Source organism: Uloborus diversus, chromosome 1 (genome assembly GCF_026930045.1).
Source record: "Uloborus diversus isolate 005 chromosome 1, Udiv.v.3.1, whole genome shotgun sequence".
NCBI classification, from domain to species: Eukaryota; Metazoa; Arthropoda; class Arachnida; order Araneae; family Uloboridae; genus Uloborus; species Uloborus diversus.
Genome location: NC_072731.1, coordinates 19,779,320 through 19,802,637, shown reverse-complemented (window position 1 = coordinate 19,802,637; position 23,318 = coordinate 19,779,320). Strand labels below are relative to the sequence as shown.

Sequence of the window (23,318 nt, the reverse complement as noted above, 5' to 3'; positions counted from 1 at the left end):
TGATTACTAAATAGGCCGTGGTCTAGCTAAGGGCCAGGCCCACCGCTTAGGGCGGCAAATTTCATGTTGACAAAATGTAATGAGGCAAAGAAAAGATGGAAAAAATGAAAAAAAAAAAAACTCAGTTCCTTAGTTGTTTTCTTTGCCGATTCTTTCTATGCAGGAGTATACATTAAAAAGTTCGATGTTTCAGATCAATGTATTAATTTTGATCATCGATGCTTTTTCATCGATGTCGCACAACTAGTTATAAGAGTATTCTTATGTAATTTGCATTCACATTCACAGTAAAGTCAAACCTTGTTGATTCGAACGCGCCTAAAACGAATTACTGCCAAGTCGATTTGCATTTGCGATTCCCGTCCTGTTTGTTGTTCATTGTGAATCGGATAAGAAGAACGACGGTTATATCGAATTGATTTTAGAGATCCTTTGGAGTTCGTTTTAGTGAGATTCGACTGTATAAAAGTTAACATTTCATTCCTAGTGTCTGATAAATTTGATGAAAAAATAACGCACAGTGACAAGGTAAACTAAATTTTTTATTTATCACAAACAACACTTCAACTAAATTATTCTCCATCCTGCTTTATCAAATTTAGGAGGCACATCATACCCAGCATCGTAGTGATGCGCTAAGGCCCTGAATCGTAACTGCCTCAGCTTGAACAATCTGTTTTCTTGATTGACGAACAGCTTTGTCTTGATTTTAGCCCTCTGGAGTCGCTTCTTTCTGATTCGTTGAAGGAAAAAATATCGCTCCCAGTATTCTTTCGTATTGGGGTCGTACTCGTGAAGGGGTGGAGGAGGTCCTAGTCTCAAGGTCCACAGCCAGTCCGGGTATTCGCTGTCATCTTTCAACTTCGCGTCTTCTCCTTCTTTGTAAATGTTGCTTCCACAACAGTAATTGACGAGTTTATCTGGATCTGTCTCAACCGGAAGACGCTTTTTCTTGTCAAAGCCAACCCCGAGAATTTTTGCTTTGCCAGTTAGGGCCCCTGTAAAACAAACAAAATAACCATAAATAAAGAAATGCTCTCCTCTTTTAAACTTTCGAGCGACAGCATTCTTGGTATTCAAACTTAATGTTTATTCTTTCCTTAGTTATATTTTTGTCACTGGCATAGCGGTTAAGCATTGACGTATTATGCCAAGATTGCGGATTCAAAGTCGGCCACAGTCGGCGGGTGTTCAAGACGCAGAAATTTTTTAGCTTCCATGTCTTACGATTATGGTGCAATGGTATCATATTTGTGGTATTAAGGATCAACTGAGTATCTATTTCGCCTGCGTACTCTAGGATAACATAAATTCCTAGTGTAATTTCACTTCGCAAAAGCTCAGCTGCTTCCATCTGGTGGGAAACTGGTAACTAAATTTCTTAAGTGGTTACGGATATCCACCAATAGTGGTGGCAAAGAGTAGATGGGGGATCCAGATCAGCAAATGATGAGTATTCAATACGCCTCATTAGAAAGGAACATTTTTTCTACTTCCTGCCTAGTTTTTCCACATTAAAAACCACTACCCTAAAATTAAGCAGCGATAGGCCCAGCTCTATAAATGTTGAAGAGAACTAAGGGGAGCTTGCAGTGGGTTCATATACATATTTGTGTATTTCTGTAACCGTTCTGTCCTTTAAAAGTAAAACAGAAATTACTACAAAAAGTAGGTGCAAGGCAGGTGATGAGTGGAGGGTGGGGGAATTTCTTTATTATGTTTTTCGCATGGCAATTTTAAAGACCTGAAATTTAATTATTCATAATAGTGCCATGTGAATATCAGCTGTGAGGATTATTCCTTTTTTATGTCAAAAAAGTTGAGAAAGGAAATCTGTGGCAGGCCTGCGTCCATATTACCCCATAGCACCCACAGCCTTGAAATTTGGTACAAAATTATTTCGAGTGCCGGGGGGTTTGCACATGGGTTTTATTATTTAAATTTCAAATTCTTCTTTTTTTTTAGTAATTATCTTTTTAAGCTAAAATTTCACATAAAATGGCGATTGAAGGGGTGAAAAATTACCCACACCCTTTAACATCCTATATCAGTTGAAAGTTTTTTTTTTTTTTCTGCATCAGATTGAGCTTGTGCTTGTTCCAATTTTCTCAACTAATTGAAACAGCGGATATAAGGGTTTCGAATTTAGCGAAAGGCCTAGGCTCAACTCAATTCAAGCCCAGAGCTAAAGAGTAAAATATTACTAGAGCTTACAAATTTCAATACGACTTTTCAAACGTAAAAAACGACCGTTTAACTATTCTGAGAAATACCTTAGCACCTATAGCTGTGGAATTTGGTATAAGGTGGTTTGGACCCCGGGATAAAGGTGATCTTTGAAAAGTCCCGTGCCCTCTATTTTTTTTTATTTAGCTACTATTATCGAGATCAGCGTTTCCCAATCTTTTTTGTCTTGCGAACCCCTTTGAAATCTGTACGGGTTTGGGGAACCCCTTGTGCACTAAGTAATAAGCACCCCCCCCCCCCCCACCACCACCACACAGTAAAACTTGGGATACGTTTTTTAGTTTGAGAAATAAAAATAATGATTGCAAAATGTGGAAGTACAAAACAAACTCAGCTTAACAAACCCAATGATAATCTTTTGAGTTTCAGCGCACTTAGAAAAAATTCTTAATGTGAGGGCTGTGAAACAAAGTACTATAAAGTTTGGCTCAAATGTCATGTCTGACAGTTTCAGTCTTACATTAGGTTCATCATTTAATTTCCTTCTGCATTTATCTAAATATGCTGAAATTCCTTTTTCCCATAGAAACTTCGTTCAGAAGGTGTGATAAAATTTTAAATGTTATTTTATGTCACAACAGTACATTCATTCGTAATGCTAAATCGTTCAATTAAAAAATGATCTTTAAATTTCTTTTAGAGAAAATGTCTCAGATTAATTAAATTATCTTTTTTCTTCCAGTAAAATCTAGTTATTTGATAAGGATACAAAATATACATTTATCTTTTGAGTGTTGAAGAATTTTATTTTCTTTATTCTAAAAGGCTGAATTAAGTCCGTAGTTATTTTTCACTTTATTTTTTATTTGAAAAATTAATAGATTTGTCTGCCATTAACTCTAATCTATATACATAAATGGCTATTTCTGTATGTAAGTATATCTGCGGTAAACTTCAGAACTACTGGACCGATTCTAACCATTTTTTCACCACAGATAGCTACATTATCAGGAAGCAACAGAGACTATATCTTATCTATACATATCTATACATATAATAAAACAAGATGTTTGTGTGTGTGTTTGTGGCGCGCATCCTGGGAAAACGGTAAGGCCTAGAAAGATGAAATTTGGTACACAGATGCAGTTTTTGCCGAAAATGTGCACCTCGGGCTTCGATTTTTGATATTTTAATTAGAAAAAAAGTTATTTAATGTTTTATGCGTTTTTTTGCACTTTTTAGTACTTTTTGCCTCACAGACCCCGAACCAATCGCACCACACAAATATTTTTTGTACTAGAGTGTAGGAAATTTAATTTTAAATATGATGAATGAAAAAATTTTGAAAATAGAGCAATTTTTGTATTTTTTATAAATTTTTGAAAAAACCTTTATTTTGCATTTTTTTCTGGGTTTAATTTTTTTCGAAACCCATCCTGCAAAAAGTATTGAACCCTCAATTCTAAAATTTTAGTTGGTAATAGTAAAAACATTCTGCCCCCTTCAAAAGAAAAAAGTTTTTAAAAATACGCAATAGTTTTTTTTAAACAATTTTTTTAATGGCAGAACACAACGCGAGCTGTTCGCTTGCCGGCTGAGTTCCGAGCTTACCTCATCACGTGATCCAACTGAAATCGTTTGCCTTTTCTTCACCTTTTTTTTTTTTTTTTTGCAAGCGCTACTTTTTAAACACTACGGGGAACACAGAGCCTTTTTTTTTTTTGCGGGCTATTTTGATTAAATAAATAAAGCCCGCGATTTTTTGCATGATCTTCCTTTCTGTTACGTATTGGCGGTTAGGTTAGGTAGATACAGAGATAGATAGAGGTTGAGTGGACAAAAAATGATTTGTTTTCGAATTAATACTTATATAAATAAAAAAAGATTGTACTGTCAGGAGGTAGATATGCACAGATCGTATAGATTGATAGATAGACAAATATAGAGGTCGATATAGTAGATGGACAGCAAGAAAGAGGCATGCCCGTCATTTAAGGAATTTCAACGGGGTGTCAGTGCCCCCCCCCCCCCCCCCCCACGCCATGACTTTGAAAAAACAATGCTTTCACATAAAAGTGGAAGTGCTTTTTGTTATTTTTCGACAAAATTTGCATGAAGAGTACGTCGTTTGTGTCTCCCCCTCCTTTAAAAATATTCCAAACGACGGAACTGGAGATACATCTAGAAAATATTTTATTCAAACTACTAATGATATAGATAGATATAGATTTATTGATACCACCACGAAATTATTTTAAGCAGCCGCCGAAGGCGGCAACATCGGTGTAAAAAGGCGAATGATAATATTGAGAAAAGAGCGAAAAACATTGATTAATATCGTCGCTAAATTGTCTAATCAGCCGCCGAAGGCGGCAACTCTGGCGCAAAAAGGCGGACCAGCTGGTCGCCGCAGGCGGCTAGTAATAAAATAAGACGTTTGTGTGTGTGTGTGTGGCGCGCATCCCGGGAAAACGGTAAGGCCTAGAAAGATAAAATTTGGTATACAGGTGTAGTTTTAGCTGAAGTTGTGCACCTCGGGCTTCGATTTTTGATATTTAGATTAGAAAAAAAGTTATTTAATGTTTTATGTGATTTTAAGCACTTTTTAGTACTTTTAACCTCACAGACCCCGAACCAATCGCGCCAGACAAATATTTTTGGTACTATAGTGTCGGAAATTTAATTTTAAATATGATGAACAAAAAAACTTTGAAGATAGAGCAATTTTTGTATTTTTTATGAATTTTTGAAAAAACCTTTAATTTGCATGTTTTTCTGGGTTTTATTTTTTTCTAATATCATCCTGCGAGAAGTATCAAAGCCTCATTTCTGAAATTTAAGTTGGTAATAGTAAAAAGATTTCGCCCTCTTCAAAAGAAAAAAGTTCTTAAAAATACGCAATAGTTTTTTTTTTTACAATTTTTTTAATGCTGAACACATCATGTCCTTTCACGCATCAGTCGAAAAAAGCGTTCTTCAATTTTTTATGCCTGTGACGTCACTGCTTGGGTTTCGATTCGATATTTACGATGGACTTTTAATCGCAAGCAATGTTAATCTTTTTTTTTACTATATAGCTTACTTCTACATTTTCTGACGTGATGACCACGTGTTTTTTCGGCAGCGCTTGCTTTTTTTCTTTCCTTTTTTTTTGTTTTATTTAGGGATTGCATTTATTTCTTTTTCCACCCCCCCCCCCCAAGCTGGACCTTTCGCTGTATCTATATTACGTTACCTTTCATAGTTGTGCGCATTAATTCAATAAAAACAGCGAGATTTTTTTTTATCTTTGTTAAACGCTACTTTTTGCACACTACGGGGAATTTGAGCTTTTTTTTTTTTTTTTTTTTTGCTCTACTTAAATAAAAAAGCGGTTTTTTGAGTGTTCTTTGTTTTTATTAGGAAATGGGTGAGGAGGTCAAAATAAATAGAGATGGATAAGAAAATGTAAAGATAGATATTAAAGGTAGATAGCCGCCGAAGGCGCCAATCTTGGCATAAAAATGTGAATGGCACAAAAAAAAAGATAGAGATGGATTGATTAATACTGCTGCCAAATTTATTTAAACAACCGCCGAAGGCGGCAAACTTGAAGTAAAAAGGTAAATGACAAGTTAGCCAAACAGCCGCCGAAGGTGGTTGCTTGCACATTGTGTGTCATGCCCCCCTCCCTCCCCCACATACACCATGACTTTGAAAAAACAATGCTTTCACATAAAAGTGGAAGTGTTTTTGTTATTTTTCGACAAAATTTGCATGGAGAGTACGTCGTTTGTCTCCCCTCCCCCTCCTTTAAAAATATTCCAAACGACGAAACTGGAGACAGATCTAGAAAATATTTTATTCAAATTATTAATGATACAGATAGATATAGATTGATTGACACCGCCACGAAATTTATTTAAGCAGCCGCCGAAGGCGGCAACACTGGCGTAAAAAAACGAATGATAATACTGATTTATAGAGAAAAACATTGATTAATGTCGTCGCTAAATTGTTTAAGCAGCCGCCGAAGGCGGCACCCCTGGCGTAAAAAGGCGAATGGCGTAAAAAGGCGGACCAGCTGGTCGCCGCAGGCGGCTAGTAATATATAAAAATCTTCTGTGCGGACGTTTGTCACCATAAGGCTTTTAAACGGCTGGACCGATTTTGATCAAATTTTTTGTGCGCAATTAAGTTGTGGCAAGCATGGTTTCGAAGCGTGATGGACCGAATCATAAACGTTTTTGATAATTAATTAATTAATTTAAACATTGGATGGATATCTTCCAAATGATTAATATTTATTTTAAGGGGGTCCGGGACACATTTTGAAAATTTTTTTATTATGTACTTTAGAGTTTTGAAATTTTTTGAACTGATTCATCATTTATTTAATAAGCAAAATCATAACATAAATATGAAAAAAAATTATTTTTTTATTTAAATTTAATTAGTTTTTTTCAAAAAAAATGGGGTTGCTTTAAATTGCTATAACTCAAAATATTGTAGGTCAATTTTCAATTTTTTTTCAAAAAGTATGCACAAATATCTAAGCTTTAATTTTTATTCGGCGATTTTAAAAATATTGATTCAATAAAAAATAAAAATTATTTGAAGAAAAATTTAGAAAAATTCAAAGATACTTTTTTTTAAAAAAATCATAATTTTTGAAGTAAACGTTTTTTTTCAAATTTGCCGAATAAAAATTAAAGTAAATTGCTTGAAAAAGATATGCTCCAAGTTTCATTACTTTATCTCTTTTGGTTCCTGACGTATAAGAGTTTGAATGCAAGAAATCGGGAAAAATTGCATCATGGAGAAAAACACGTTTAAAGTTTTCAAGTTATGTACACATTCATTAGATGCATGCAACAAAAATAACTATAACTTTCGTTCTATTTAAGGTAGAAACAAGATTCAAACGTCCTCTTAAGCAGAAAAAAACGGAGCAATTTTTCAAATTATAAAAAAAAATTGCAAAATTTGAGGATTTTTGTGTCCCGGACCCCCTTAACCTATTGTTGAGCGAGAACTTAAATAAATATTTAACCCGTTGCCAAAGGACAATAAGAAAGTCAGCTCTGCTTTTTGCAATGAAATTTCCTACTGTGATATGTCAATTGAAAATAGATAAAACGTAGAGAGAGAGAGAGAGTGAAGCCTTCACATTTTTCCTGAAAGCAACGATTTTAGGTCCTGAGATGTATTTTAAAGTAAAGTACTGGAAGGTTCATGCAAAACGTGTGTCCTGTCGTCGTAGTTGAACCATGTAACCAGATTGGTGCTTTAGGTTTTCCTAACCAAATGATCAGAAAGTACCGTACCTAGCAACATTTGTTTCTCGGCTGAAATCCATCTGAGTTTTGGCACCAATGGCAAGAATATTTTAAGGATCATCAAACTAATCAGTACACTATTAAAGGAAAAGATGATGAAATTTAAAGACGAAACAAATTTTATTTTCGTCCAGATAAACTACGACAGGTTAGTTTTGTATACAAAAGATCAGTGTAGTGGAAGGTCTTTATCATTGGTGGAAAGAACAAACTAGGCATTATATGAAGTTTTAAAAGTTTTCGTTCAAAAGATCGGACTGCTAATCGGTCGGAGTTGGCTTCGCTCACTGATCGGCTGAATTACAGTAACGTGGTGGCTTGGCGACTTTGGCTATAAACAACAGAGTTGTGTGATCATTTGTTTACATTTTAAAGCTACTGTTAATGTAATACATTGTATTTTTTGTTTAATTGGCGAAATATTTCAAATTGTGAAGAACTGCTTTTCTTTTTTAAAGAGGTTTTAGTCATTTTAGTTGAAGAATGTTTATTGTACATTGGGAGGGGAGAGGGGAGGGATGAGTGATTTTCGCTAATTCAGAGAATTGTTTTTATCTTTATCAGGTTTTTAAACGATATCCTTTCTGTTGTTTTACTTTTTTCATATGGGGGATGTTGCAGCGGGATTTCCCGTTTGTTTTAGATGTGTAGTTAGTTTTTTACACTTAATATCTGAGGACACTTTTATCCTTTGAGTATGACAGAAGAAACAAACCGTCAAGTACCGGAGAAGAAATAGTTAATTAAACAACTGCTTAGTGGGCATTAGATAAATCAAGTTGTAATAAATATACGCAATCTGATAGCAGCTTAAAACATTTCCTTTTTACTAATTTTTTTCAACAAAACAGTTTAAACACTTGATGATTTATTGAAAATTTTTAACTTTTCAATTTACAAAGTTTGAACAGAACAACGTCTATCGGGTCCTCTAGTTTATTTCTAAAAAACTTAGTTTTAAAAAGTTATGATGGAAAACAGTAAATTTCATGTAATTTCCCCCATTAAATGATCAAATATAAAACCCATTGTTACAAAAACTCGTTGCATTACAACAGCAATATTAATAGTAATCATAATGAAAATTTTGAATCAAGGCTTCCCTGGAGCAAGCATGAACTTTATTGTTTTCTTAGGATTTTTATCCTCATCTATATACATAAATGGCTACTTCTGTATGTAAGGATGTCCGGAGTAATCTTCAAAACTAGTGGTTGGATTTTAACCATTTTTCACCATAGATAGCTATATTATCAGGAAGCAACTTAGGCTATAATTTATTTCAAAAAAAAAAAAAACTTAGTAGAGAGCTCTTTTGTGTGTGTGTGTGTGTACTATTTAATTAAATAAATAAAGCGCACGGTTCTTTTAGTGATCTTTGTTTTTGTTAGTTCATATTTTGGAAATTCTTCAAATTTTTATATGCTTAAATGTCGTGCTTTCGTTTCAAACTGAGTAATCATTATTTTTCAGTCTTTTGCATTTCAAAATAGTCCAAAAAGCATATTTTAAAGAAACTCCATATACTACCTAATTTGCTTGAATACTTAAGATTTATTGAGATAGATTGTGAAACATTGAAGTGATGATGCATAGTGTAAAAATATCTAAACATTAGAATATTTAAATGACAAGAGAAAAAACTAAAGAATTCCATGAACACTTAGTGTAGGTATAAAATTGCGCTTATACCTGCACACTTTTTGCATCCTCGATAGACGATGTAGTCAGAGCAAAAGAAATAAAAATGTTAAAATTTTGAAAACAGAAAAAAACCATGTAACTCTGTTTATTTAAAAAAAAAAAAAAAGAGCCAAATTTTCACTTTTCAAAGAACTTTTTTGATCCCAATATAATAAAAGAAGTCTCATGTATGAATGGTGGAAGAATCAATAAACATCAATTTTTAGGAGTCTTCATTATTAAAATATGGGTCATTCCATACCGATTCAACGGATGAGTGCGCTCGACCATTTTTAATTTTTTTGAAACTCATATCACAAAAAGATGCATATGAATGATGTTTAAAACCACTTTTATTTTTTCTCTAACCTTAACCCTTGATTTTTTAGAGGTCATCAAAAGTGATTTCCGTAGTCAAAAATGGGACTTTTAGACCTCTGCATTTTGGCCAAAATCTGTTTGAATTACATTTATGGCAGTTAATTTTACCTTTGATGTTAAAGTGCATAAGATGATAGTCTGATAGTCTTACATGCTGAGTTACGTGGCTGCAACTTAATAATTAAAATAATGGCAACAGGTTAAAGTTCAAGGTCAAATGTAAAATTTTTAATCATTTCAAAGGGAGATAACTCGCGTAGGGGACGGAAACACAAAATGAAATACGGCAAAAACTAATCACTGGAACCATGGTAATAAGAATATGTATCTGTTGCTGTGTGTTTGCTTACCCTTTATTGGTTACAGCCCCTAAAATATCAGAAAAATGACAAAAAATGTCATTTTTAGACCCCTGTAAACCAAAAGGGGATGGAATTAAAAATACAATTTCTTGGCCAATTGAATATTCCAGTCAAGTACTATACATGTTATATATATTGTTTTGTGTATTTTGTTTGTAAAAAAGATACAGGTTTTTGAAATTGAGCAACTTTGATAGTTAATTTACGCACTAAAACAGAAATATAAAGTGTGAAGATTTCATTGCACTTTCTTAAATGGCCTATATAATATATTATACTGAAAAAACATATTTTAAGTATTTAAAAAAAAAAACTACTTTAATTTGATAACTTAGAAATATTTGGATATGAATGACTAGTTCATACTTGATTGACAGCTTAATTAGTTAATTTATAGACTATCTACACACACAAATTTTCAATACACACAAACATATGCTCTGTACATTAACGTATCTAAATTGCCTTAAACATATGCAAAACATTATATATACAAAATTTAAATTTTAAAAAGTGCGTTTTTTATTTCTTGTTTGAGTGTAGTTTTGAAAAAATAAATTCACCTAGTAGTCACCTAGTAAGTTGTAGTGGTGACTCAAGTATATGGCGTTTTGGAATGCTTTACCAAGGCACATTCATAATTTGATACTTTGAAATTGTGCTAGGAGCAAGACAATGACAGGGGTTCTAAATTTAGTGATCAACACAAGCTATGTAATAACTTTTTTGACAATAATGGGCATTTTCTTTTGATAGTCTTTTTAGTAACACACTATTCTTCGTACCTATTGCTAGGGGACAATAATATTTAAATACGGTGGTATAAAGCAGTGATTAAATGCTGTATTGGCAATTTCATTTGCAGAGTCAAACACTTCTTGCAGCATTTTTTCAGCTAGTTTAATATACTGAATGCTCACAAGGATTCATGCAATGTTTAATAGCAAAAATGCAGAAGGTATACATTTCTGTAGGAATTAAAATGTGACTTCTAGTAGTTCTTTGAAAGCTAGTCTTAGTAGTATCAATTCTTTTTACGGCTCTTCTGATTCTGTTACAATGTCCATTACGGTGTGATATTGCATAGAAATGCCATTCAGCTCTCAAGTTGACATCCGTTTTGTGATTACATAAATTAAGAAAGTTCTTTCTATTTTTGTTGTGTATTTGAGTAAAGTATTTCAGTACGCCACATGCTGTGTCACCACCAGAACTATAGTACTACTGTGTGAGTTCATTTTCTTAAAACTACACTGAAGCAAGAAATGAAAAACGCACCTTTTTTTTTGCTTTCAACTATGTAGATATTGCTTTTGCACGTGTTTAGGCAAGTTACATAAGTTTATGTACAGAGCGTATGTTTGTATATATTGAAAATTTGTGTGTGTAGATAATATATAAATTAACTACTTAAGCTGTCAATCATGTATGAACTACTCATTTATGTCCAAATATTTCTAAGTTATCAAATTAAAATAAGTTTTTTTTATACTTAAAATATCTTTTTCCAGTATAATATATTACATAGAGCACACAATACGTAGTTTAAGAAAGTGCAATAAAGTTTTCACACGTTTTATTTATGTTTTAGAGTGTGAATTAACTTAAAAAAATTTCTCAATTTCAAAGACCTGTATCTTTTTTAAAAACCAAATACACAAAACAATATATATAACATGTATAGTACTTGAAAGGAATATTCAATTGGCCAAGAAATTTTATTTTTAATTCCATCCCCTTTTGGTTTACAAGGGTCTAAAAATGTCATTTTTCTCAATTTTCTGATCTTTGCGAAAGTTTCCTGGCACCCTCTCCCTCAGAAAAAACAAGTTATAACATCAGTGCATCAAACGCGTGAACGCGTCATCCTTGCATTTTTTAAATAATAGGTGAATTCTATTTGTGACAGACATGACATAAGATAACTTTTTTTTTTATATTTTCAAGTAGTAAATATTAATTGATTAGGAAAAACTTGCCATGGGGTGATGTGAATACTGACCTCAGTTGTAATAAACACTAAAATTTTGACTCAATAAAAAATATTTACAATTTATTGGGTTAAAACCTGCTGTAACAGACATGACAAAATTGCGACAAAGATTTTGAGTGACCACATGTTATCACCATTTGCTCTTTATTGGTTTGCAAATGGTGATAGTCAATGGTGTCAAGTCTAAATTTTTTTGGGAATCAAGGTTGGACTTGGATGGTGAAGCAGAAAGAAAAAAATTAAGAAATTTCTAATGAGTAAAATAATATTCAATATATTTCTCAGCGTCACAGACATGACAAGGTTTTGTGACAGACATGATGCTTGTGCATTTTTATATAAACTTAACTATTTATTATTCTTTAAATATCACTCTCTTTATTTTTCACTACAACCTAGGGATTACATTGATCAAACAGTGATGTATTGCGTCATATGAGAGGCAAACTAAACGAAAAAAAAAATCAAAACTGGGGGGGGGGGGGGGGACCTTGGAATTGACAAGTGAAGGAGCAGTTACAATTCCGCTAATATTTGTTGCCTCTCATACCAGACAATATGATCTTCAGGTTTAATTTAAACACGTCATTTTTTTTAGTTGGTGGGGCATTCCAAGGTATTTTTGACATTTATGTAGAGTCCGTAACGTGACCTTTTTTGCCATAACTTTTTAATTTACTGTTTGATTAGCATCTTATTTTATTTTGATCTTTTCCTACCAACACACCAGCTCAAATTAAAATTATTTGCAAATGAAACGGTAAATTAAAAAGTTATGGCAAAAAAGGTCACGTTACGGACTCTACATAAATGTCAAAAATACCTTGGAATGCCCCTGGTACTAAGCATTAATTTTATTTATCCGTTCTGCCCAAATTCTGATTATTATTTCACGAAAAATATCATCGTATTGTACATTTGCTACATTGCATATTGTGAAATGTTTCAAGAGATAGTTTTTGTCACCACCACAAGTATTGAGGAGAGTAGACTTTTTAGACTCTAAAGGATATATAACCATACCAAAAATTAGAATTGTGTCCCAAGTTTGGAGTGTATTTGCGATTTTTTAAATATATAAATAAATAAATGAAGCTGAATTAGAATATTTAAATGAGGATGAATGTGCACAAATAATGCACTAGTACATAGCCAAAAAGTGTAACAAAAATTCAATTCAAAATGCTGCTCAGTCAACGTAGGTCAGCGGTTCCCAACCTTTTTCTCTTTGCGAACCCCTTGGAACAGGCAAAAAAGTTCGCGAACCCCCTGATGTTGAAATTAGTAACATGTAAGAAACAATAAAAAAACAGCATGTTTGCTTTCCATTTTTTGCAGCATTTGATTGCAATAAACAAAAATATAATTGTAAAATATCATTAAGTGCAAACATTAATAAAAAGTTAAAACTACATCTACAAGAAAAATTATAAACAAGAAGTTTTATAAACCAACTATTTTTTTAAGCATACTTTAAATTGGGGAAAAAACCCTTAATGCGATATTTGTGGCTGTTTGACGGAACAAAGAAACTGAAAGTTTGGTTCAATGTCTGACAGTTTGAGTCTTAAATCAGGCTCTGCATTCAATCTGCTTCGGTATTTATCTTTGAGATAAGTATAGGAGGAAAATCCTTTCTCGCACAGATATGTTGTACAAAATGGTAATAAAATTCGAATTGCTTTTTTGGACAAAACGGTATAGTCATTTCTTACACTGAGCCAGAAGTCAATTAACGAGAGCTCTTTAAAGGTAGTTTTCAATGAATTATCACAGGATAACTCGATGAACATTTCCTTTTCAGGTAATGTCAAGGTGTTCTCTAAGCATGGATTTCCTTCAAAAGGATTGCGTATCCAGTTGTTTGAGAGAGGGACGTTACGCCTATTAGGAAAATACTCGTCAAAAGTTAGTTCAAGATGTTGCAGATGTTCACATACATTTCTTTTAACGCTTTCATCAAGTTTCATTGAGTTTTCTGATAAAAAACTACTAAGAGAAGTGAAACAAGAAAACTCACCCATTTCCAGGCATTGGATCCAGAAATTCATGTTTTTTACCATAGCTTCAATTTTATCATATACAACGAAAATATTAACAACTGCACCTTGCAAGGATAGATTTAATTCATTTAATTTTGAAAAGATGTCAGCTAAATATGCAAGTCTTTGCATCCAAAGAGGATCGAATATGCAAGTGGACAAGTGAAATGGATGATCAACAAAAAATGCTTGGACTTCTGACTTCAATTCAAATAAGCGTGTCAAAATTTTGCCACGGGAAAGCCATCTAACTTCTGTGTGAAGAAGTAAAGTAACATGAAGGCTTCTCAATTCCTCACAAAGCGCGTGAAATAGACGGCAGTTTGTGGCACGTGATTTTATGAAATTTACAATTTTTACCGCATCATTCAAAGTAGCGGATAATTCTGCGGGAATACGCTTACATGCTAATGCTTGTCTATGAATGCAGCAATGAGTCCATTCAATTTTCTCGTTGATCTTCTTTACTCGCGCCACAAAGCCAACAAATTTTCCTGTCATTGATTTTGCACCATCCGTGCACACACCCACACACAAAGACCAATCTATTCCATTTTCTTCAAAATAACTGTTGACCAGTTCGAAAATTGCTTCTCCAGTTGTGTTGGTTTTCAAAGGTTTTGCAAATAGTACATCTTCTTTAATTGTATCGTTAAAAATATACCTAACATAGACAAGTAATATTGCAGCGTTTGCTACATCAGTCGACTCATCAAGCTGGATCGCAAAATTATTCTCTTTTATTCTATTCACAAGTTCTTTCTCCACATTACTTGCCAAATCAGTAATTCTGCGTGATACTGTGTTGTTTGATAGCGGAACCAGGTCAATTTTTTTTTGCTGACTTTTTTCCCAGCATACACTTAACAATATCTTTAGCACACGGTCCAATTAAATTTTCTGCAATTGTATGTGGCTGTCCAGATCTTGCAATTCTATAACTGACTCGATATGAAGCTTCAAGGGCCATTTTACTATCTTCGTTGGATTCTAACAGGAACGTAGAGACGCTACACTTTTTATTATATTCCAATTTTCTTTTAAAATATTCGATAGGTTTGTCCTTGTGTGTCGGATGCTTTGTTTCGAGGTGTCTTCTCAGAAGTGACGGTTTCAAACTGCTCTTCGCTAGAACTTCGTTGCGGAGAAGACAAAGCGGTCTAGGTTCAGACTCTTCTCCAGTAAAATAAAAGCCCATTTGTAAATAGTCACTGTCATATTTTCGCTTTTTTCCTTTTTTCTCCCCTAGTTCACTTTTCTGTTTAGTCGGGGGAGGCGGCAGTTCATTACAGCTATCTATTTCAATATCCTGTGTTGATTCGAAAGTTACTGCTGATGTTGAGGGTTGATCGATTGACTGCTTGTCCATTTGTCGCTCAACCAAACTACCAGTTTTCAACCATCGATCCATAACAGCAGAAAGTTATTAAATCATAAAAATTACCAACACGATTATAACTTCACAAACAGAGTAGCAAGTTCACGTAGCAAAACCAATTACAAACAAAATCACTTGTTTTCAAGCATCTCTAAAGTATCTCTAAATACGTCTGTTAACAACTATTTCCCCAGAACTATGAGCATGCTGATGTTATAATACATTTTTGAAAACGAACAGATGGGTAAAATCCAGTAATAAATTTTAAGTTTGAAGCCTTTTGCTGTCATGTCTGCTATTCGATGACTGAATTCGACGGAAATTCCCGAGTTATATTTCAACCAGATTAGAAATAATACCCCTATGATGCATTGTTTGAGAATTCTTTATTTTTTTCGACATATGTATATTATGTATATTGTTTGATTGACTCCACGCGATGGCGCCTTTTTAAGGTCATCGTGATCCCCGCCACAGCTTAATACAACGTTTCTGCATTGCGCCTCGCAATAAAGAAGGAAGGATATCTCTTTTTGTTGTCTATCGAAAAAAAATGAGAAAATTTCTTTTTAACCAAGATTATAAAACCGCTGAAAGATTTTTTTTTTTTTTTTTTTTTTTTTTGAGCTTAATACAAGAGTCTGGCGCGTTTTCAAATTAAAAAAAAAATTTAGTAACTATGTGTGCAAATTAAATATTTTATAATTTTTTTACCAAACTAGGAAAAATCCGCCATTGCACCGAAATTTTCGCGAACCCCCTTCCTGCACCTCGCGAACCCCTGGGGGTTCGCGAACCACCGGTTGGGAACCTATGACGTAGGTAATCAAAACTATTTCCATTTGTAAAAATCATATTTTGTCGAAATTTGAAAACTAATTCAACTTTGCCCATATATCTATTCATTTATGGTGCAACATAATCTAGCTTCTTATTAGTAAAGCAAGTGTACAAGCAGTTAAAAGAACTTGGTCAAAATGGCCCAGTTAGGGTGCTGTCCCAATACTAATGGTAACATGGCTGTAGTCACACGTAGGATCTACTGCATCACATGTATTCTCAAAAGCTTTTGTATTTAATTTAGTAGTAAAAAATGTTCTCTCTCTACTACCAATACAAAGCTAAATAATAATAATAACTTTAAAAGCAAAGTATTCAGGCAAAGTTGCTTGAAAAACTTATTGTAACAGGCGTGACAAATTTTACCGTTCTATATTTCACTCAAATCCTAAATTTATTCTTCAAATTTTTTATGAATTGTTTCTTTTGTTATTTAGAAAGATAAAATAAAGTGTTATTGATTTTTATCAAACAGGTTTGCCTAAAAAAAAAATTCTGTGACAGAAGACGGATACCAAGTTCGGGGGGAGGGGGATGGCAAAATAATTAAACGGTTTCCTGTTAAAACTTAGAGACATTTTTAAAAATACAATGAACCAATCTTTCAAATAAATATATGCTTATTAAAAACATCTGTATGGTATTTATATGCATCAAGAAACATGAAACCAGAGCTTAAAAGGACAGATTTTCAGTTTCTAAGTAAGTTTTGAAGTAATTAGTTCTAAATAATCATTTATACAATTATTTTATCATATTTTGTTATTTTCTTAAAATTTAACTTGTTTTCTAAACAAAAAACAGTTGATTTAGTTTAAATTTAAAAAATGACGTCTATGTCACATTTTCATGGAATTTACCATTACTGAACAGAACAATGAAAGGGCTATAGATAATACAAATTAAAACACAAGCAATAAATATGTTTCTAATACTTATTAGACATTAATACCACAATACCCCAAAAAATTTCAGAAAATGGAAATGTTAAAAACCTAAATAGTATTTTTCATGTAAAATGTTACCCCACAAGATGAAAGACAATCAATTAAAACTGAATTAGTTATTCATTGTTCAAACTAAGAATACAATTAAATAATTAGTAGATTATAAATAGAAAGTGCATTTTTCGAAATAAATTTCATCAAAATTAAACTTCGATCACAAATCATCCAATGATTCTTTTCAAGAGTTTTTTTTTTTTTTTGGTTAAACTTGAACTAACTTAATACCAGCTTTTATATACATTAGAAACAAAGATGTCATTTTTTTTTGCATCAAATTTTCGTAAGTTTCCGTTTTACGTAGCTATATTCATGGGTGCCCCATCATGAAGGGGAGAGATACAGCTCAGATTGCACCATTGAATTTTTTAGAAGGAGTGTTTTAGACAGGGTTGGCAGGTTTCTGCCAAGGCGGTAAAAACCACTGGTAGAAACCGGTTAAAACCGGCATGGCAAAAACCCCTTTCTGCCACATTTATGGCAGAAACTGGCAGAAACTCAAAAAATGACATAAATGCAATTCCTGACATACAATAGAAAATGTATAAGAAAAATAATTAAATATTAACCCAAATACAATTTATTTACAACATTATCACCATTCAAAATCAAATTTTACATTGTTTTCACACTGCAGCAGCCTGTAACAAAATACAAGTTTTGACGCTGTTTCTAAACCTAAACAATTTCTTAATTTGTTGTGCACAAAGGAGAAATTTGAGAAGATTCTTTCAATCCCATCAAAACATCAATGTTAGAAATTAAAACATCGATCTTTTTATCAATGTATAACATACATTTTTGAATATACTACACTAATTTAAGCAATACAAAAGAATACGTATCCGACGAATATATTGAAAATACTGAACCTCAAATCATGAATATAATTTAATAAGAATAATTTCGCAACAGCTTGGTATTATAGTTGGGCAAAAATTGATAATAAGACAAGCACCGGTTAATACAATCTAGTTATAGTAATAAGGAAATATTTTCAAACTGAATTAAACTAAAAGTAAATTTACATCAAAAAAGAATCTAAGAAAAAATGCATCATGCACTTACCGTCAGTTGAATGATGAGAAAAAGTTGTGCTTATTATTTTAAAAATACAAAATTAACTCTAACAATAATTTTTAAGAGTAAGAAATATGTGTTGTACTGTTAGTTAATAATTAAACACAAATTTAAGGTAATAGACGGACGACTTGTTGGAGGAAATTAATAAGTAAGCCCGAATATTGGTGTTGACAGTTTGGAGAAAAAGAAGTTTCCTTACTTCGTCCCCCCCAGAAGGGCATTTCTCTTTTCGCAGACTATCCCACCAGTCTGAGAAACATCTCTTTCGATGGAACAGAAGTTTCCATCACTATCAAATGCGTATAGGATTTTCCTTTAGTTTAAGAACTGGAGCCTTGAAATAGACTGCAAGTTCTGGCACCAGACTACCAGTGTCAGGTTCCTCCAATAGCTTTGATCTCTTTTTTGCTCTCTAGTTAATCTTTTACTATCTTGTAGTGATCTTCCCAAAAATCATCCTCTACGCAGAAAAATTGTTCTTATAAAACGAGTGCAAAAAATGATTTTTTTTTTGGCAACTCCATAAGTAAACTTAATTACCTAGCAAGAAGATTGGAGCAAAATTTTATGATAATTTTCAATTAAAATGCAAAAACATCAGCATCGAAAAAACATCGAAACCAAAACATTGATAGTCCAAAAACATTGAAAGTAAAACATCAATGTTAAAAACATCGATGTTTTAACAAAAAAATCGATGTTTCCAAAACATCGACATCCATGTTGCACCCCTAGTTTCAACCAATGAAACTCTTTACATTTATGAGTCAGTAAATCTAACCAATTATATTGTTTCTTACATTCTTACATACAGCAAAGTTGAAGACTGTGTTAGTACTTATATAATTGGATTATTAGCTTTCCATAGAAATCAAAATGGGGGGGGGGGGGAGAGCTCTTTGTTCTTTGAGAATAGCTTTATTCAGTTATATTAAGTGTAAAATGACAAGTTTCTGAATTTTAGAATTTAATGAAATAAAAAAAAATATATTTATTTAAATATTTGATATATCACTTTATATTAAATGCAAACCAAATAATTATAAATAAACTGAAAAATTTGTTACTCACAACATTACAAGGGTAAAATTTCTAACACATAGCAATTTCAACTACAATAAATTTTACTTTGCTTTAGAAATGTCAGTCTTGTTATTTAACATATTTTTACACTAATTATTAAATAACTATTATATTAAGTTTTTGCAATGACGCACTGAGTTATGTATTTTATTTTACTTAATTGCCTGTCATTAAGTAATTACTAGAGCTATTAGAAACGTTTTCTAGTTTTTGCCAGTTTCTACCAGTTTCTGCCGGTTTTTACTGGTTATAACCAGTTTCTGCCACCGGCAGGGCAAAAACCAGTTTCTGCCGGCAAAAAGCCAACCCTGGTTTTAGAAAGACTTTGCATCGTTATTTAGTGTTTCAAAGGATTTGAGGAGATGTGGCATAGCACTTAGGGGATAGGCACCCCATCACCCCATATTTGTAATGAATGATGAATGAATTTGTAATGAATAATAATTACTAAACAAAAATATATTACGTAATTTGTCGTTCTACTTCTACTTTTAATGCCAAAAGCTAAGTCGTCAGTAATAATTTACCTACCAAACCGTCACAAACTCTGCTTTTTGGAACTAGCTACCAATGCCCCACTCCCAATAAATTAAAATGATTATCTTTGTATTCAGTAAATTATCGCCCAGTAGCCATTGCTTCGGTCACTTGTCTGGTCTGCTAGTTCTATATTAGCTACCAGTTTGTTTCACACTCTTGGCTTCCTTAAGAGGTTTCCCATCTCCAGCTCAGTCACTTTCTTATGCCGGACTGATGAGTGCTAATAACGTGCTTTAACTGCAGTCCTCGGCTGGAAATGACTGAGCTGGCGGTGTATTTCATGTGATTATCTTTGGTTTAATGCACATCAATTTGTGAAGAAAAAAGTATACATATAAATGTGTTACTTTGCTTGTAATTTTAATGCAGAATGTATATTTTTTACTCCTTATTTCAAATGTATTTTAGATTTAACATATCGCCTATCGAGGCGATACCCCTCAATGGCCCATTGAAGCGACCTCCCCCCCTCGCAAGGTCGCTCATCGAGGCGACCTTGTGAGGGGGGGGGGGTCGCCAATTTCTAAAGTTCACCAGAGGTGCCAGACCCTGTAGTTACCCTACTGTTTACGTTTCACAATTTTCTTTTTAAGACTTTAAAACCTGATTTAGAAACATAAAGGAAAATAGGAACTAGTAGTAATTGATTGTCTTTTCTCGACCTCGGAAGAATCAAGTTTAATTGAACTTTTTTAAGTTACAGAAGTGGGCCAAAATATTCTTTTGCTGACTGAGCCAAAGTCAGCCAGTCTGCTCCTGACTGGAGATATGCTAGACATAAAAAGTATTTAAGACAAAGTACAATAAGTGTATGAATTATTTCAAAACTTTTTTACTTGTACTTGAGTTAATATCTTTAGTGTAACACGGTTACAGACTAGTTTATAGAAGTTACATAAGACACTTAATCAGAACTTTACAACTGTTACATTTACACTTAATTTGAATTAGTATGTTTAAATTTGTAAAAATCAAAGTGATGTGTGTCCTGTTTCGATTAACGTCGTTTTACGTCACTCCATTGGAAGATGTTATAACAATGCTTTACACACAAGGTGAACTAACCTCACTTCTTTCGACCACTTATCATACAATTTTTTAATAATAATACAATGTCTCTGAATTTTTGGGAATATTTCTATCCCACTTGGTGCAATTAATTTAAAAAGATGCACAATTAATGTAGAATTTTTAGATGAAAATAAGAATATTGAAACATATAGAATATATTATTAACATTTTGCTGCGCGTTCAATGCGAAAAACTCGATTTGTGCAGGGCCGGAGCTTCGGTATTCAGCAAACACCGCTTCGTGCCGTCACATCGTAGCAAAACATATTTAAAAGATAAATACATAAAAATTGTGCAATTCATCATCTTTTGGACATATGCAGAAAAAATTTTAACAGTGGAAAGTATTTTAGATCAAGATTTCAATCCTTACCCAAAATCGTTTTCGCATACTGTCTCTCTGCAATCCAACAAGATGAATAGCGTAAAACATTTGCTACATGTTGCAAGTTATTAATACACGATAAAAATGACATCTTTTCAAATTGCTCATGAATCAGGATGCATTTGTTTCACACTTTCGTCCTGATTTATTCTCCTATTCTAGCATTTCGGCATGATTGTGGAAGAAGAAAAAAATCAAAAATCAAAATTTATCAAAACAAAACAAGGACTACTTAAGTTGAGTTGTAAAGTCTTTTTTTCTTTTCAAAGAAGGAAAGAGAAAGAGATCTCAGGAGGACCGGCTTCGTATACAAGCCTGTCCTTGGAGTTAATAGTCCCTACGGTTGTGTTTGACGAACCTCACCGGTCTACCGGTAAGTAACCGGTACAAACCGCAGTATTCTATCATCTATCGGTTATCTCACCGGTTACCATTTTAAGCTGTTGATTGGTTGATTGGAGCACGTGATCATTAGTTGTCACGTGATTAACTAACCGGTCGCTCTCGGTCGTGCTCGTCGAACGCAACCTATGTGAAAAATAAAGACTTATTATAGTCGGAGTTGCTAAAGCTAAAAACACGTACATTCTGTTTCAAGACCTCCCCCTCCTGATCAGTTGTAAACTATACTACCAAAAAGAGAAAAACTACCAGATGACTTGATTATTTATATGATGTTCCTAAAAAACTAGAAAATAGCCCGTCATGGTATGACAGGGGTAAATTGCCTTTCTATCAGAGATTGGCCTTCAAGGGTAAGTTCAGAAACTCGCCGCGATCGCACCGGTGCCATCGTAAGCTTTCGGAGACGCAATCAGCTGGTTTTCGGTGCCAGGTGCCACCGACCAGCGTTCGGAAACGCTTGCGGTCGATCCGGTTGCAACCGCTCTTACCGCGGTCTCGGCGTGGTTTGCGAGATCACGTGGTATGGTACCGGCCAATCCGATCGTGTATCAAATTTTACACGCTCTGTGGTTGGAGCGTCTATGAGAGCGTCCGTCTGCAGCTGAACTGCGATGTAACCACTAGCGTTCGGAAATACAGCAGTTCCACTGAGCCACCAGAAAAATTCCAGTGATGTCATTACCGCAACCTGACCAATTGTGCGATACGACCGGTGAGGTGTTTCCGAACTTAGCCTTATGTGACATGTACCAATAAATATGTGCACCTCAAGGGTCTGCCCATTAGGGTGGGCAGAAAAAACTTTTTTTTGGAAATCTGTTTTTGGATAGTGAGGAAAAGTTGCTATATGGGTCTGTTATCACCCTCAAAAAATTTCGCTAAGTGTGTTTAATATTTAACCAGCCCTATTTAGCCTTGAAAAATTAAAAAAAAAAGGAGGGGGCAAAAATGCACTTTTTTTTCAAAAAAATAAAGAAAACGGGGGGGGGGGCGTGGTTCCAAAAAATGAATTAATTTGAAACTAGTTTCAGCAAACAGAAGAAGTATCAGTCAGTGAATAGGTTGTTACCCTCAAAGACTTTTACACATTTCGTAGAATATTTAGCTGCACCACTTTAAGACTGAAACAGGGAGAAAATGAAAAAAAAAAAAAAACATTTTGTACAACAATCGTTTAAAAAGCAGTTTCGAAATAAGTACTAATACTGAACGAACTGTTACGTAATGCGTTACTTAGGATATACATTGAAAATTCAATCAATATTATGCGACATCTGTTGGCTAATTTTAAAAAATGTACACACTGATACACTCAAAAAAAAAATAGTTATACAAGATGCTAATTTTTTAATCTGCGGTTCCAATTTTTATTTTCTGGTTAATAAACGACGCTCAACTGCTCTTATTATTCCTAAGATTAATTTACTACTATTTTAGATATTTTTGGCAAATAGAGCCCTTAAATGTTAAAGAAATGCAAATCCTCTGAAGTCCTTTAAACTGACCAAATTGACGGTCGCAAAAATGACACCCTTCAAAAGACATCTGGCCATCAAAAATTAG

General features: G+C 33.5%; 1 protein-coding gene across 1 annotated transcript; it reads right to left on the bottom strand.

Annotated features, from left to right (window-relative positions):
- Positions 1–521: 521 nt before the first annotated feature.
- On the bottom strand, positions 522–21,584 carry LOC129234468 (39S ribosomal protein L54, mitochondrial-like). The gene is made up of 2 exons (XM_054868469.1): positions 21,339–21,584; positions 522–998 (listed from the first exon to the last, which is right to left on the bottom strand). Exons 1-2 carry the CDS (start codon positions 21,439–21,441, stop codon positions 568–570), a joined length of 534 nt encoding a protein of 177 aa, XP_054724444.1. The 5' UTR covers positions 21,442–21,584; the 3' UTR covers positions 522–567.
- Positions 21,585–23,318: the final 1,734 nt, after the last annotated feature.